This window comes from Fundulus heteroclitus, chromosome 16 (assembly GCF_011125445.2).
Source record: "Fundulus heteroclitus isolate FHET01 chromosome 16, MU-UCD_Fhet_4.1, whole genome shotgun sequence".
Lineage (NCBI taxonomy): Eukaryota > Metazoa > Chordata > Actinopteri > Cyprinodontiformes > Fundulidae > Fundulus > Fundulus heteroclitus.
In genome coordinates this window covers 30,881,350-30,898,185 of record NC_046376.1, presented here as the reverse complement: position 1 = coordinate 30,898,185, position 16,836 = coordinate 30,881,350, and the positions used below count along the sequence as shown (strand labels likewise).

Genomic DNA, 16,836 nt, shown 5'->3' with positions numbered 1-16,836 from the left:
GTTGTCATTACTGTCTCCTTTATCTCCCAGGGGAGAGCGCTAACGGCATCAGAGGAACCTGCCTTACTAATGCACTTCCTCTGTCTGTCCATGTCCTGGCCATCTGGGGGTCTGCCTGCCTCCCTGACCCGCCCACTTTCTCCCGTGCGATCAATATCCACAGAGTTGAGCTTTGCTCTGGCCTGCTGGTCATGGCTGCGGGCGGTGGCGTTCGGCCAGGCTGTAGTAGGGCCCTCAAACTTGCGTCGGGCCTGCCTTTTGTAGTCGTGTTCTGTCTATATCCTCATTGTTACGGCAGGATGATGGAGCCAGGCCTTCCCACATTATTGTCTACTTTCTGGGACACACTGAGTCCTCTGTTACCGCTACATATACCTCCCTTGTTCCCTCTTTTCTTTTCCTTCCTCTCTCCCTCTCTCTCTCTCAGCGTGCGTCTGCACAGTTTGAGGACAGCCGAGGCCGACTGTACAAGATTAGCATCTCTCTTTGTCCAGGGTTAACGAGCTCTGTCATGTGTTAATCTGCACATCCCTGGGGGGGGCGGGTTTCTGACCACAACATGGGAGTGCAGAGTTTGTGTGTTTTATGCGTTGGTTTTGACATTTGTAGGAATGACGGGGACAATTAACCTCGGCATAAATAATGGTTCTAGCCATGTTTTCCCTTGGCAATGATAGTTTTGTGCCTAATGTGTATTTATAGGTAATGTAATTGTTATTCATGAAAGTAATGTATCCTATGTTGAAGTTGCCCCCTGAGGATGTTGTAATGTCTCCATGCTTGGCTGCTGATGGGAAAACGTCAGCTCCTCGGTTTCCCTGTTGCACTTTTCTAGGTTACTGTCATAGAACCTGCTTCTGCTCTAACCCATGCCAGGAGCAAATTATTAGAGGCAGCTTATGATTTTCTACTTTGTGCTGCTTTGCTTTGTCCTACTCCTTACACCTTTGGTTGACGGAACCACAAGCAAACAGGGGTTCAGATGACTGCCTGCATTGAAGAGGGACAGGTATTTATGCTTTTGGTAAAGGTGCACAGTGCAAGCTTTAAAGTAAAAAAAATAATTATTTTATTTCCCATACACGCAATTACAATTGCCCAAACTTGTTAAATGAGTTATCCTGCATTCACTGCAGTTGCGTCTGTAGGCTGGATTAGTCAGGCCATGAGGGAGCGTTTTAGGCCAAATCCTCTGGCCGTCAGCGTGGGTGTGATGCGCTACTCCTCTTGTTTACCTGGCTACTTTGGGTGTCCCCAGTAATCGATGCGTTAGCGAGAGAACACGGGCTAACTTCAATATTTATAGCTTTCTCACCTCAGAACACCTAAACAAAAGAGCTGAGCAGTCGCAGCAGCAGATGCTTTTCCTCTCCTCCCCCGCCTGTGACACGCTGGTGTCATTTCAACTTGTCACCAGAGGGGGCAGACGTCTGCAGAAACTCTAGAACTTCCGCCATGCTGCTTTAAAGTTAAACAATTTTGTAAACCTACAGCTTTAGCTATGAATAAGCTGGGAAGTTGTTTTAGGTAATAACAGTTACATTATGTAAAACATTTTTCTTGTAAATCTTTTTGTAAACGCAGTGATTTTGGCTTATTTTTATCTCACTGTTATGTGAGAATTTCAACCCTGCCTGTCTAAAATAAATGCTCACAGCAAAGCAACCGTAATTCCAGGTGCAGCAAACCTACAACAATTTACTTGTTAATTTTATAATAATGTCTTAATCATTTTATTTTATCTGTATACTGAAGCAAAGATTTAGAGTAAGCGGGCCGCCCATTAGTCAGGGTTCCTGCTCAGGTAGCCGGCCTCTGTCAGCTACTATAAGCAGCTAGTGTTAAAACTGAGACTTATCATGAGGGAAGGGTGGCTCTCCTTTAGTTTCACATCATGACTGATTCTGGGATTCCCTGCCTAGTTCGTTGAAGGTGAAGGGATGATTGAAGACTCTTTTGCTGTCCCACTTTAAGCGCAACTTCTTTCAAGCCTTTAAAGGAACGCTACTTATCGCTAGTTATCTTAGTTTCTGAAGAGTTAGCTGTAGCTGCTTTCTCTGCTGGCTCTCTTTCAGTGCGGTACTTTTCTCGCTCTGACTGGCTTCTTGCTCAGGCCTTCTGTGGTCCAGTAAGCGAAGAGAACACCACGTGGGAACAGCAGGTTCTGTTTGCAGTTTGTTTGTGTGGAGGTCTGAGCCAGGATCCTGACCTCAGCTCTGGGAATGTTTTGGAAATGTGTGAACTGTGATTACTGTCCAGTTGGTGACATCTGCAGCTCCCGGCCTCCAGCTGGACCGGACCGGGCCGAGTCTTCAGCTGCGATCAACATGCAGTCGTGCTGTTGTTTGTTACAGCAAAATTTGATGGGGTGATTTCCAGTGAAACCAGAACACATTAAACTCACTGGCTGCAGCGATGGAGCGAATTAGCGGTTCAAAGTTGTGCTGATTTTTAAAAGGCCTTGCAAGACAATGACTGTATTATTTCCAAACAATAGTTCGTTACAAGAAAGCTTACTTATGAGTTTAACTATTTAAACATGTCAGGATGCACCAGCTCTCATGGTTCCACTTATTTTCTCTTTACATGCAGCCTTTCTGTTAATAGAACCGTGAGCGTTGCAGCTGGCAGTCTGTTGCTGGTGTCGTGCCAACGTTTGGCTTTAGAGTAAATGAAGAATTCAGCTGCGGGGCGTTGCTGACAAGCGTCTCGGCTTTTGCAGCTCTGTTCCATTCATCTTCCTTAGACCTATGTGCAAAGTCTCTGATTTATATTCCCTCTTCCATTTACAGAAGTGTACCTTTTTGCATTTTAAATTTGCAAACCCACATGACTCTGTAGCAGCGCTGAATACCGATTGGCTCCAGGCAGGTCAACACCAAGGTACACGTTAACTTTCTATTAAAATATCTGGCTTAGGGCTGCAGTAAAGGTCACGGATTACATTTTCTTTTTTACAAACCCCACAGACCGCGCCTCGCATGAAGTCTCTAAAATGCATTTTAAATCGTTTCTCTTGTCCTACGCAGCTGGTGAGGCTCATGCGTGGGTAGTGGAGAAGATGCATGATCTGCTTGTTTTCCAGAGTGTTACTTGTTTTGGATTTAAAAAGCAGTCAATGAAATCAAAGGCAATGACTATTTGCATTGTTTTACTAAACTATCCATGTCAAAGCCTCTTTCCAGCTAGCCCTGAATGGGCTACAGAAGTGACTGAGACAACTGTTGTAATATGGAGTAGGCTGAATAGACAATCTGAGGCTCTATTCCAGCCAGTGACATCTTCAATGTGACATTCTCCCCTTTTGCAGAAAGCAGAGAGGAGGAGTGATGCATGGACGCATTCCACCTTGCTTGGTCATTCTGGTCGCAGTAAGAAGGGGAAAAACTGCGTCAGTTCCAAAGCACTCTGTTTTAGCCCACTTACTGATGTTGAGTGCTGCTGGAAGCAAGACGGCAGTAAATTATTTAAGCCGCACTGCAGAGTCGTGTTGGTTGAAGGCACAGGTTTGGACCTACTGAGACATCCTGTGCCGTAAGACAAAAGTCTAACGGACATTAATGCTGGTTTAGGTTTTCAAAAAGTATATAGAGTTTGATGATTTGATCAAATCTCCTGTAGGTTTCCTTCCACAAAGCAAGACTCCTTGCACTCCAAACCCAAGATGGTGCAATGAGTGTTAAAAAGTAAACTGGTTAGCTTAGCGTCTTGTTTGCTCCTCGGGGAGACAAAAAGAAGGCCAATTACAAGGTCAAAGGTCACCACATGCTTGTTAAAGATGCCTGGGGGGTGGGACCTACTAACATCAAGTCAAGTTTCAGGTTTAGTTCATCTCTGGAGGCTTTTAATGATTCTGTCAATCTATTGCCAGTCCAGGCTGCCATAAATGGAGATTTGCATCGTCTATAGAAGCTCACTTTCTTTTTCTTTAGAGTGTTTTCAGGAGTCTCTCATCCCCCACCCCCAACACCATCAGCACCGCTTCCTTCCCCCACAATCACTCCCTTATTTAGAGTAAGCCCCGGGGATAGAAGAAGGCTCAGTGAATGCATCATCTGTGTGTGTGTGTGTGTGTGAAAGAAGAATTGTGTGTGTTTTTTCTTTTTTCTTTCCCTAACAGCCGTTCATACATCCTGATGGTCAGTTGGTTGACTTTGATGAAGACTCTCTCATTGGATAAAGCAAGAGGTTTTTTTTATACTTATGGCAGATGTAGTTAGGTTTGAATCCTATTAACAAATTTTAAATGTAACATTTAACTATTATCATCACATCACATTATCATCACGTTTGATAATGTGATATTTTTATCCGTAACAGTCATCTTGCTGTATTGAGTAGAAAATTAAAAAGCCCTCCTGCCCTCTCAGCAGTTCTGCCATTGTAGCCACCTGCCGTATTTAAAATAAGCACATAGCGAGCTGCGTGTGTGTGTGTGCATCCCTATGCACACACTCTACATTTTACACAATACAGAAAGTGGGTCAAAGTGCTGGTTTGCTATGTAAATATGCTGATGATCTGAATATTCAAGAAAGAACAGCCTTTTCTGTCTAGACACCGAGAAAGGCCAAGGTCTCTGAGAAGAGCTGGATGCCTTCCAGTTACTGACAGTATTGGCCTTAACGATGGACTGCAGCAGGGATACTCATAAGTGGGAGCATAAACGCACTTTGTTTGCGTCCCAGTGGGGGTGTTAGGACGGGAAGATGCCTTGGAGGATGCGTTCACCTTGAAGAGATAGCTTGTCAGTCATTAGCCTAGTGCCTGAGGCAGTGTGAGCGTAACACAACAGTTGCGATGTAAAGATGTAGACAATCCCTGGCCTATAGAGATGAGGGTTCTTGCGCTCAGTTCCATGCTGGAGAGAAACGGAGTCCTTGATCTTTTGGATCCTTGGTGATTTTTTTTTTTTTTTTTTTTTTTGCGCTAAAACAGCAGCTTTATTGTTTGCGTAACTTGGTTTCATCTGCTCTCTGTAGCTGTTTAGCTCACCATTGAGGCTTGCAGGGAATTTGGAGTGGGATGCTGCTTGGAAGCTGGAAGCACATGACTTGAATACAATGGCTGCAAACAGTTTTGCTAACTTAACTCAAGAAAAACCAGGATACAGAAATTAATGCTACGTACTTATTGTGTTTTTAAAAAGAAAAGTCTACACTGGCTAAGACAAGCCACCTCTTTCTGCTTTTTTTAAAATTCTATAATCTGGGCTCACTTCTTCCAGAGTCTTGTCTCACTTGCTCTCCGGTCCATCAGTGGATCTTGTTTTGAAAGCTTGGAAGAGGCCTAAAAATGATGATTGATTTGTGAACATCTGTTTACCCGTGGGCTGAATTGAATTAATTTCTCTTAAACTGGTCCTGGTAATAAAAGCCGCGCTGCTACGTGCATCTCCTTCATGAATATGGAACTGAATGTGGCTAGAACCTTTTTTTTTTTTTTCATCTAGACTATTAATGTCTGAAACGCCGAGCAAAAGGCCAAAATTGAAACATTTTAAAATGAAATTAAATGTGGCAGAAAAACCATCTGTTTGAAATGGTAGCGCATCATGTCTCGGCTCGTTGACTCTGTCCCTTGTGGGGTGACGGTGCCAGCTTGTGTTTCATCTCCTGGGCCTTCAAGCATTTATTTCTATACCAAGTCTGGGTTTACTGTGATTTTTGTAGATCACCATACTGCTAATAAATGCTCCGAATAAATGTCAGTTTTGTTCGTATTAAGAATGAATTGAGTTATTCCCGTTGTTTCCACATAAATCCAACTGCAGCGCTAAAACCGTTCATGTTTCGGTGATCCAGTAAGGCCGCTCAAGCAATAGCAAAGCTGTGACCCACACTTTGGTGTGAAAGCCTGGTGAGGAAGATGGAGGTTTCTTCCAAGATCATCCCCAGAGAAATTGGATAAAAAGGGAAGAAGTAATAAACAGTTTATAAATAGGAAATCAGCTGAATATTGTAGCATTTTACTGAAATGTGTTGCGTATCCTTGGTGTATGCATACATTGAAAGTCAAATTGCTTAAAAGCCAACATGGATGTTTTAAAAGTTAATCACAGTCCTCAGTATACAACGTCGCTCATGATTTTACATACATTCATAATGGTGTCATTTTTATTTTGGGTTTCAATAACATTTGAACCATTCTTTTTTTTTTTTCTTTTTTTTTTCATGGCTACTGCAGCATCTTTAGTAAATAATGAAAATAATAACCATTCAAGTTTGTTTCTTGTATATTTTTTGTTTTCCTCAAAAGGTCAAAACATAAAAGCTTAAATATGTATGTCCATCCTCCACTTTAAATCAGTCCCTAAACAAGTTCAAGAGAAACAAAGAGCTTCTTGTTGGCATCGTTTTTGGCGGGATATTTAAGCAATCTTCCAAGCCAAAGCAGTAGAGGTTGTTCAGATCACTTGGTTTTAACCAAAATCAATACTTTTTCCACAGAGTTAAAATTCCTACATTTTACCATCAGCCTATCTCTATTCCATCGGTAGTTTTGATGTATAGACAACTGGGTAATCCAGTTGTCAGTTTTCAGACATTAGATACAAGCAATCTAGTTCGGCTGTTCCGGGGATCGCCTGCTCCAAAATCTACACATTTCAACCTCAGCTGATTTTTGCAGCTGCTCTGATGGACAGACCACATGCCTTGTGGGGAAGTGTTTTATGGTGAGTTGAGGCAAACAGTGAGTTGTTTCATCAATAAGAAGCATGTTTGGAGGGATCCAGGTGAGGATTTTCAAACCTACAATGTCAAGGCTGGTAGCATCACGACAAGGGCACGTTTTGCTACAGTGCACAAATCTATGGAATAATGAGGAACGTTATTCAAATCCTTCCACTTCCCTTCAACTCAACAGCTGGATGGTTGAAACTCGGACACAACTGGGTGTTCCAAGAGGACAGTGATCGCAGAGCGTAACATTAGTGGTTATGAAATGGATTTGGCACCTCTCGACAATTTCTGGACAGTAAAGCTGGGACCTTAACAGACTACTGAGTGATTTATAAATGACTTCTGCCTAGAATAGTGGCCAAATATCCACCTAGCCTTATGCCAGAAACTGTATCGTGGATGTTGTCAAGGTTCAAGCCGCTACTCCAAATTTATATATTTAAGCCAGTATGTACAGTTCTGAGCCTGTGCAGACAATCCAAGTTGTTTTATGAATAATCAAATTAGTATGTTAATGAGTCCACTTTGAAATAAAGATGCTTCATTAAAAACCAAAAAGTGTGATATTCATGTGAGTGTTTGCAAACATTCCGACTAGTACTGTAAATGGATTTGGTTAGCAAAAAACTGCCTCTTTGGACCAAAAAAAAAAATAAAATCAGTTTTCAACTTGGACTTGTGCTTGAATTGACCTGAAAGATATCAAACCACAATTTATTGGAGTGTGAGAACAGCAGCATGTCAGCCCAGTAGACATTACCTAAAACCCCGGGTCTGGGAAATTAACTTTGGCAAGGGCCTAAAACGGTAGTTCTTAAATACCGGCTCTGTTCATTTGGCCTCCCTTGAGTCTCTGAAGCGTTTTAATATTGAATGTCCAGTCTTCTCTGGTTTTTGTGGGGAATAAAGAGCAGAAATGTGCATTCCTGCCCCGTTTTACAGCCGCTTTCTGCCTCTCACCGATTATCCTGATGACGTGGGCCTGGGTGTATGAGCCACAGAGCCAAAAAGAAGTGCAATCTCACAGCTGTCTGGAGACACACACACACACACACACACACACAGAGTGAGTGTTTGGTACTTTGCAGAGGAGTAGAGTAATAAATAGTGAGGCCACATACTTCTCCTGCTGTGGGAAGAGTGGGTGCCGACCAGTTTTAAAGAGAGGAGGGATTCGGGCTCGGACATGGTTTCATTTCCAATCTGTGGGCGAATTGGGTCATAGTGTTGATGGCTGTTCTGGACTCTGACTGAGACAGTCAAGTGTTTATACTAAGAGTTGGGTAGTTAGCTTTTTAATGGTTGCAGATTTGTGAGGGCTACTGCGTTCTATCCCTACGTTTTTGATGTATATTATCGTAAAATTCATCTCTCACCAACTCCTATCTCTAACACATATACAGGCGAAACAAAGATGGGGGGGGGGGGATCAACCAGGTGCAGCCCACGTCACTTGTTCTACCTCAAACCTGGAAAGTGTCTAGCATGAGTTCCTTCAGCGGCTCCCAGTCGGAGTTTTGGTTGCTGCCTGTTGCACTAGCTGAGCGGATCTGCTCTTGTGTGCTTTTCTGGATACAGGGACCCCCTCCTCCTCCTCCTCAGTCTCGTTCGCTCCCCCTTCTGGCCCTGCTCAGCTGCTCCAGCCATCTGCGTGATGGCAAACAGAGAACAGAGAGATGGAAGAAAAGTCGGGGCGGTGGGGGGGAGGAAGGAAACCAAGGAGGGGAACAGGGTTAGGAGAAAGTGAGGATCAGTTAAGGATGAAGGAGGGTCTGTGGATGTATACGGTTTGCTCTGGTGATGAGCGGAGGAGGACTAAAGAGGGACAAAAAACATGAAGTGTGTGCGGGGAGTGTCTCAGAGAAGCCGGCAGGGTGATGATGATGATGATGATGATGTTTGTCCTCGTCTACAAATAGAAGTGTGAGTCTGCGCATCAGGACAGTGGGAACTAGGATGAATAGTGATGTCTGTGTTTTACAGTAGGGCCAGTAAATGGCAGTCAGCAGTGAGCCCATTTTACGTCTTGTTTTTTCCTTGTCTCGTTGCTCTCCCGTCTCTCCCACCTTCCCGATCTGTTCCCATGCTCCACAGGCCAAGCGTCTTCCTCTCCGCTGGCCTCTAGATTGCCTGAGTGTTTGTCTCACTGCTGAACTTCCTGTGCAGCCGGCTGCTAGAGCTGTTTGTAAACTTCGACAGGCCAGTTTCCTCTTACCCCTCAGTTCCCCCCATATGCTTAGCTCGAAGCAGCTGGGGTAGCAAATGTGATCTAACGTCAGTGTAGGCCGTGTTTGGGTTCTTTTAATTGCTCCGATGCCCTGTATGCTCTTGTTAATCATTTCCTTTTCCTCAGGTTTTTTTTTTCTTTAGTGTTTCTGTCTCTGGTGGTGTTGGGTTTAGTTTACTGATTTGACCCCGTTAGCAGATAGATCTGAGGCTTTCCCTACTTTAGAGCTGGTACTGTTGACCCTTTTTATATATGAAACAGTTTTGTGTCTTTATATGATTAGGGATGGCATTTATATGTTGTCTTTTTACTCAATTTACCACATACAGTGGCTTTATATTAGTATTTTTACTTTTTCCACAGCTGTTTGAGACCTCTGGACTTGATTAAGCGCTATACAAGCACATGCCATGTACCATTTACCAGAGTGTTGTGTAATAGATTAACACCAGCAGCGCTTCATTGTGTTGTGAAAGGAAAGTGATCCGTGATTTTTAAAAGGCTCTCCAGATAGAAAACTCCTAAATGTTGTGTACGCTTGTATTCAGTCCCCCCGGGTCAATACCTCGAGTCCTGCTTCAGATTACCCACTGGATGTAGGTGTGGACTTTGATTGGGCCATTCTAACACGTACTTTGATCAAGTCTCAAGTCTTTTTCTGTCTCTGATGCTTATATAGGGTAGTTCATTGTTATTGTTTTGAGGCGGGTTTTTCGCGCATGCGCGCCGGACTGGTAGGCAAAAGGCGAACACAATGGCGGACGCAAACAGAGAAACTGACGAGTTCTCCGTGTATTTTTCTTCTTTAGATAACGTACTACAAGATCGTTTTAAGAGTAACTTGATGGTTGATGGTATCAGATTGCCAGATCCACACAGCAAAAGCCTTAAGGGACGGAGCGAGTCTGTGAAATGCTGGCCAAGCGCTCCGTACCATGACATATACAGCTGCCTTATAAACATGGCAGGCCAGTACAGACAGAGAGCACGAAAGCATGAAACCACTGGACGGCTACAATTATTTTAAATCGGGAAAAAGGCTCCAGCAACGCCCGCGACGCCATGAGGGATTAATCGGTCAGAAAATGGATGGATGGATGGATGTTGTTCACACATGTTTGTGCAACAGCACAAAGCGGCGTCGGACACAGGCCGCGTCTCAGCAGAGGCCCGGTAGGTTAAAAAAAAAAAAAATTTCACTACGGATTATTTAGGTGTTTTTGTCTTGTTAAAATGGGTGGCGGTGTCGGCGACATTGCAGCGTAAACACAGAAATACTAGCGCCCGTGAACCGGGGCGTAATAGCAGCAGCAGCGGCTGTTGCCCCTGCTGCTAGCTGCTGCTAGCCGCCCCGGCCCGGCCCGTGTAGCCGGCGCCGCCGGCTACACGGGCCGGGGCGCCGGTCCGTGTAGCCGGCGGCGCCGGGCCGGGGCGCCGGTCCGTGTAGCCGGCCCGTGTAGCCGGCGGCGCCGGGCCGGGGCGCCGGTCCGTGTAGCCGGCCCGTGTAGCCGGCGGCGCCGGCCCGTGTAGCCGGCGGCGCCGGCCCGTGTAGTGTTTACGCAGCAGCCGCTGGCTGCTGCCGCAGCCCGTGAACTGGCAGAGCAGCCGCTGCCTGCTCCGCCGCTGCTGCTTGGCTGCTGCTGCTACCGCTTCTCCGGCCCGTGTAGCGATCTGTGTACCCTCCGCCGCTATTTAAGTAGAACAATGACTAGAGCAGAATTAAGTTGTATTTACCGGAGATGAAGTGTAGACTGCAAATTCTGTCGTAGTATGATCGCTCCCCCAGTCCATTGGGAGTGTCTGCCTGCGCTCTTTTCATTGAAAATATCCATTTCTTTCTTCGTCCTTCCTCCTTTGGAAAACGACAGAAACGTACATCCAACGATTTGGAATGCCTCTCTGTGCAACCGGGAGCACAACAAGTCGTAGGCATTGCTTAGATTCCATAAATAAACGAAGTAAAAGTACGCTCTAAATCACCCGTTTTGTCATGTAGTAGACGAGAACAGTACTGTTTTCTGCCTACCAGCGGGACCCGGATGTAGCGCTGACGTCACGCGGGACGTCACACGTGAACTACCCTATACAATTAATCCCTGGTATTTGGCTCCATCAGTTTCCTCATCAACTCTCCCAGTTCAGTTGAAGGAAAGCATCCTGGCGGTAAGATGCTGCCGCCATTTCTTTATTCATGGGGAAAGTATTTTCTATATAAAACACATGAACGTTGATTTGTAGCTTGACAAAAATGCAAACAAGTTAACAGGGTGGGAGTAGTTTTGCCAGGTGCTGTAGTCCTAGAAATCTGTTTCATAAATACTGACTTGTATTATGTTTTGTACAAGAAAAGAAAACAAACCGACTAGTTTTGCCAAGTGTGTCACTGAGCTTCTAAAGCAGCACACGGGGGGGTTGTTTAGCACTTCAGTCCAGTTGGCATAGAGATGAGTGTTGATCATTGGTACAATAGGCCTGTTTCCGGTCTTTTCTCCCCGCTTGTCTCATAAATGCTCTGATCTGACGGACACAAAGGTTTACAGCAAACACACGTCATGAAGTTGCCCTTCAGTTTCACCTGGCTGCCAAAAGCCTTGTTTCTCTTGCAAATCCGTCCTGTTGAGACTACAGCCTTTCTTTTCCTGAAGGGCTAATATTTCACAAACCGGCAATGGCCGGGAAATATAAAAAATGGTATTTAAAGTATTGGCATGGAGATTAAATCACTATTTTAAAATACAAACTCCTTCTGAAAAAGCTTTTCTTTCAGATTAACCCTCCTTTATAAACCTATCAGTTTAGAAATTTCAGCTTCAAGGCTGAAAAGCAACAAACTATGATACAGTAATGCAGCTTGAGCTGTTAAAACACAAATTGACACCATTGTGCAGTAGGTATGCCTGTCAACACTACAAAGCAAAGTTCCCACACTGCTTATGGATTTATGTATGACATTGGCAATTTTCTCAGCTTTAATTTGAGCCGTATTGTATAAACATGGAATAAGAATCGGGGGTGCTCATTCTGCATTATAACTGCATGGTTTCGTTGACGAGACTCGATGCACGGCAATAGAGAAGAATAGGGGGTGTCCAATAATCTGTATGGGTGGGTTGAACAGTCATGTGTTGTATTAATTAGTGATTAGACCTTAACTCTGCAAATAATCTCACCTTGTCTTCAGCAGGATTGTGTTACGGTGCATTAAGATTCTTAATGTATCGTGTTATAAATGTGTGTGTTGTGTAGTTAAAATGGAAACCTATCAAATTCCTGAAGCTCCAAACATTCCTTCACTTTCTTCTGATGGCAGAGACAGAGCCGTGTTTCTTGCCTGGTCTTGTTGTTGTCTAACTGTACTCTGTACCTTCTCTCTTCCAGATTAATCCTCGCCATCTTTAGACGATCTCTCGAGCTGTCGTCATCCTCTGAGATTTAAATCAACCAGCTTTGGCCTGCAGAGACGGAACACCATCATTCAAAGGGGAGATGAAGCCGGATGGGGTTGCCACGGCAGCACTGGAGCCAATGGAGACATTGGACTCGAATCCAGTGAATGAGGCGGCACCGCCAGAAGGACAGGAGCCCGACCAAGCAGCTGCTCCCGCTGAGGAGATGCCACAGCATCCTGCTGGAGATTTGGGTGCAGAGGAGCCCCAGGCAAATAAGGGTAAGGAACCCCCAGCTGCCAAGACTGGCACCAAGGCGGCTGGTGACGCCAAACCCAAGGCCACCAACAAGGCCACTCCTAAGACTCCTAAGTCCAGCACCACAAGCTCACCCAAGACTCCATCTGGCCCGCGTTCAAACACATCCCAGAGCCGTCTGGCAAACGGCACGTCTAAGCCTCAGACTAACGGCATGGTTAAGAAGACTACACCTGCTGCAGAAAAAAGGAGCACCCCAACCTCTGCTTCCTCCAAAAAACCCACCGGAACAGCAGTAGCACCACCTTCTAAGACCACTACTAAAGTTGGCGAGAAAAAGGCTCCAGGAACCCTCTCTGCCACCAACACCGCAAAGTCAACCACCGCAGCACTGGCAGCTAAAAAGACACCATCCAGTGCTGCCAATGGTGTCAAATCCAGCACTGCTGCTTCTGCTGCTGCTTCTGCTGCAAAAAAGCCCCCAGGTTGGTCGCATTCCCACACTCAGGCCATCTACTAGGCTTATTTTGAAGTAGCAGTGGCATCCAGTGTAGTTTGTTGGGATTTTATGGGAATGACCCACACAAAGTTGCACATCGCTGTGTAGTGGAAGGAAAACATGTGGTTTAAAAATATCTTTTCCAAAATAAACCTGAAACATGTAAATTGTGTGGGTTCCCCCTTTATCCAGCAGGGCAACAGCCCTAAACATCCAGAGCTACAGCGACATGGTTTGGATCAAAGTATATTCAGATTAGAATGGCCTAGTCAAAGTTCAGAGCTAAATCTAATTGGGAATCAGCAGCAAGACAAGATTCATACGTCATGTTTACTGATGCTCTCCGTCCAATCTGACTGAGGTTGACACATTTGAGCAAGAGGAATGGGCCAGAAATGGACTCTGGAGAGTCTGGCAAAACTGGTCAATAACAGAAATTCCTCAAATGCTTGTAGCTGTAATCACGGCAAAGCATGGTTTTACAAAGTATTCACCCTGTTGAACCATTCTAATGGTCTGTACTAATTCTATTTCATGAAAAAAATAGTATCAATCTAAATCTTCCCTGCACTTCAAAGATATGTGCTACTTGAAATGGGTCATACAGATCAAATCCTAATAAAATACATTGAGGTTTGTGGTTGTAACAGATCTATGTCAAATGTTTATGGGATATAATTCATTTTATAAACCACTGTAAGAATAATCAGCTTTACTTGTTGAACACATTATTACAGGTGACATTTTTCCGCTGGAACCTAAAACATGCAGTGTTTACAGCACCAATTCATCATCTACTCCCTCCATGGGTTTGTCGTACATATTAGACATGTTGAAGTAGATGTTGCTGAACTATAAATGGCTTTGTCCCAGATCGTTTTAACAGTTTTGAAAAGAAACATCTACCTGACTTAAATCTGGCTTCAACAACTAGTTAAGTCTGGACTGAGTTGTTGACTGATGTTCTTTGTTTCTCCACCCTCTCTCCTCTAGCTTCCAAACCTGCCTCTGCAGCTCCAGCCAAGAATAGCTCGGTTGCCTCGTCCAAGACGGACAAAACCCCGGTTTCCAAAGCCACCAGGTAGGGTAAAAATGATTCAAGCACTGTTTAAGTAAAGGGACTTTTACACAAATCAATAAATTCTCCCAAAACAGATGTAAATCCTCCGATTTGAATGGATTAGAGTGTTTTTATTGCAGTATAAACCTCCTCAGTGCCAAGTAAAAAGCAGTTGGTTGAAATAGCTTGACTTGGCCGCTGGTTCAAAGAGGATTCTGTTAAAGAAAGAACTCCCTGGAGGAATTAGGGACAATGATCCCCACACAGAAGCTGGGAGACGCTGGGCGTAAGTAGGCCAGCAAGCAGCCAACGTTGGAACAAGCCTTAGAGGAATGCCTTGCAGGGTTTCATCAGAGCAAGCATTATTCAGCTTTATTAATAAAACAAGTTTTTGGGGGAGGGCTTAAAGTGGGATGGGGATAGAGTGAGAACAAGAGAATCCTCTCAGCAGATTTGCTGCTTTAAAGCGAACACTTGTTTTGGCTTTTTGTGCGGCACCATGTTGTTTTTGTTTGGGATCAGACCAACATGTGTTCCTTACCTAAGTCACACTGTGTGCATGATGTTAGGTCCTGAGGTGTCCTGGTGGTAGCTGAGGAACGTCGGCTGAAAGAACTCTTTGTTGATAACCGTGTTATGATCAGATGGAGCCTTTGTTAAAGTGTAGTCAAATGGCAATAAAGAAACTTTAGAGGCGTTGAATGTGGTAGAACAGCTAGAAGTAAATATACAAAGCAAGAAAGAGTAACACATTTCCCATTGGGAAAGGTCCAAAAATCTGTAACTATAATTTGAAATCACAGCTTTACTTTTCTAAGACTAAATGCGAAATGTTTGCTTAAAACAATAAAGAACAATCTTCCTTAAGACCAAAAGGGGGAAAAAGCACCATATCGGGAAGATGGAAGCCTTCTCTTATTAGCAATATACTGGCATGCACTTCCTCCAGTACACACTAAGTGGCCTGTCACCACAAGCTGGGTGTTTTAAATCCCTTCCCCCTCTAGTCTCCCTGTGCCCTGTGTAGCAGCTGGATTGTGGAGATTACACTCCGATTACTGCTTTATACAATGGTTGATGTGCAAACATCTCATTAACTAGAATTATACAAGGTCACGTTGGTAATCTCTTGCATAGTGCTGAACAGAAACTGAGCAACACATACAAACTGTTCTGATGAGTTCACTCCCTACTACTGAAAAGGTTATTGTGTTGCTCCAACATTAGTACCGTTATTGTCTACTCATTTGAAAACTAGGGTAGCTCATATGCTGATTAGTGAAGCTTGCAAGCATGTTTGGACTCTTAGTGAAAAGACTGAGAGTAGCAAATCGGCCTACACTGGGTGGAAATTGATAGAGCTTGTTAATTTAATTCCAAATGCTGGGCAGTGCCCCAGGAAAGACAAACTACACAATCATACAGAAAAATGATTGTTTGCTGCTCATTATTACCTATTAAACTAAACAATCTAAAGGTAACTCGGCTTAGACAACACTGCTTGGACAAAGCATCAACTGTTCCAGAGGAACAATACTGACTTTTCTAAATATTTCCCAACCCAAGGCGACGTTCAGTTGCTGCTGACTGGAAAAAAACAACAAACTGTCTGAAATTGCCAAGAAGTCGGAGTACATACGGGGCAGCCTCTAGCTCAACAAAAAGCAAACTGATGACACACAGTAGGTTACACTACTTTGTATCATACAAAGCAGATTCAAATAGTTTAATTATTTCCCTTGCATGTCAAGCTCTGCCGAAATTTGTTTTTTGATTTGTTAATGCAACGTAGGCATGCTGCAGCATGCCTACGTTGCATTTGAGGCTTTTAGCCTCAAATGCAACAGTCCTTGGGGTCTAGTGTTGGAGACCCCTGATATACAACCAATAAAGTCACCCCAAAAAACAGTCCCCCTTATTCTCAACAAGCTGGTATAATTTGAGATCTCCAAATAAAGATGGGAGATTGCAAGTTCCAGGATTTTTGCAGACGTCTGCCCCCTCTGGCGAGAAGTTGAAATGACACCAGTGTTGCACATGCATGAGAAGAGGAAAAGCATCTGCTGCTGTGACTGCACAGGGCTTTTGTTTAGAGGCGTGATGTGTTCTGAGGTGAGAAAGCTATAAATATTGAAGTTAGCCCGTGTTCTCTCGCTAACGCATCGATTACAGTGGACACTCAACAAAGTAACCAGGTGAATGAGAGCATGCAGCGTGTCACACCCACACGCACCCCCTGAGGATTCAGAAATCATTCTCCAATGAACTGACTAATCCAGCCCATAGAGGCCACTGCAGTACATGGAGGATAACTCATTTTACATTGTAAGGGCGTATATTGAAAATAAAATAAATTCAGTAATATTTAACTTTAAAACTTGCACTATGCACCTTTTTAAGGTTTGGAATCTGCTGATAAAGTTACAATTCTATACGACATTAAATTTTACATACTCAGTCCCTTGGATATACTGTGTTCTTAAGAAATCAGCAGAAAAAAAAAACACATTAGATTACATCAGTGTCATATGGTCTACATTAGTATTGTGACTGTCACTCTGAACTTACGCACCAGTGACATTTCAGACGCTGCAGTCTCTCGACAGATATTTGTTTCCCAAACGGAGTTTCTGCAGGTAAACCTGAACCAAGACGTGGTTAACTAGGAACTAGGTCAAAGACACTGCTGCATTGCCGTGACGGAACAAGACCTAAAACACGCA

At 44.1% G+C, this 16,836-nt stretch overlaps 1 protein-coding gene across 2 annotated transcripts in view; it reads left to right on the top strand.

Annotated features, from left to right (window-relative positions):
* The window catches only part of wu:fb95e10 (cardiomyopathy-associated protein 5), a 42,333-nt gene that overhangs the window by 8,261 nt on the left and 17,236 nt on the right, over positions 1–16,836 (top strand). For both annotated transcript variants that reach the window (XM_036148433.1, XM_021319203.2), the window contains exons 2-3: positions 12,289–13,039; positions 14,047–14,134. In XM_036148433.1, coding sequence (XP_036004326.1) covers positions 12,397–13,039; positions 14,047–14,134 — 731 coding nt within the window. In that variant the 5' untranslated portion in view covers positions 12,289–12,396. The remainder of the gene's footprint in view (positions 1–12,288; positions 13,040–14,046; positions 14,135–16,836) is intronic.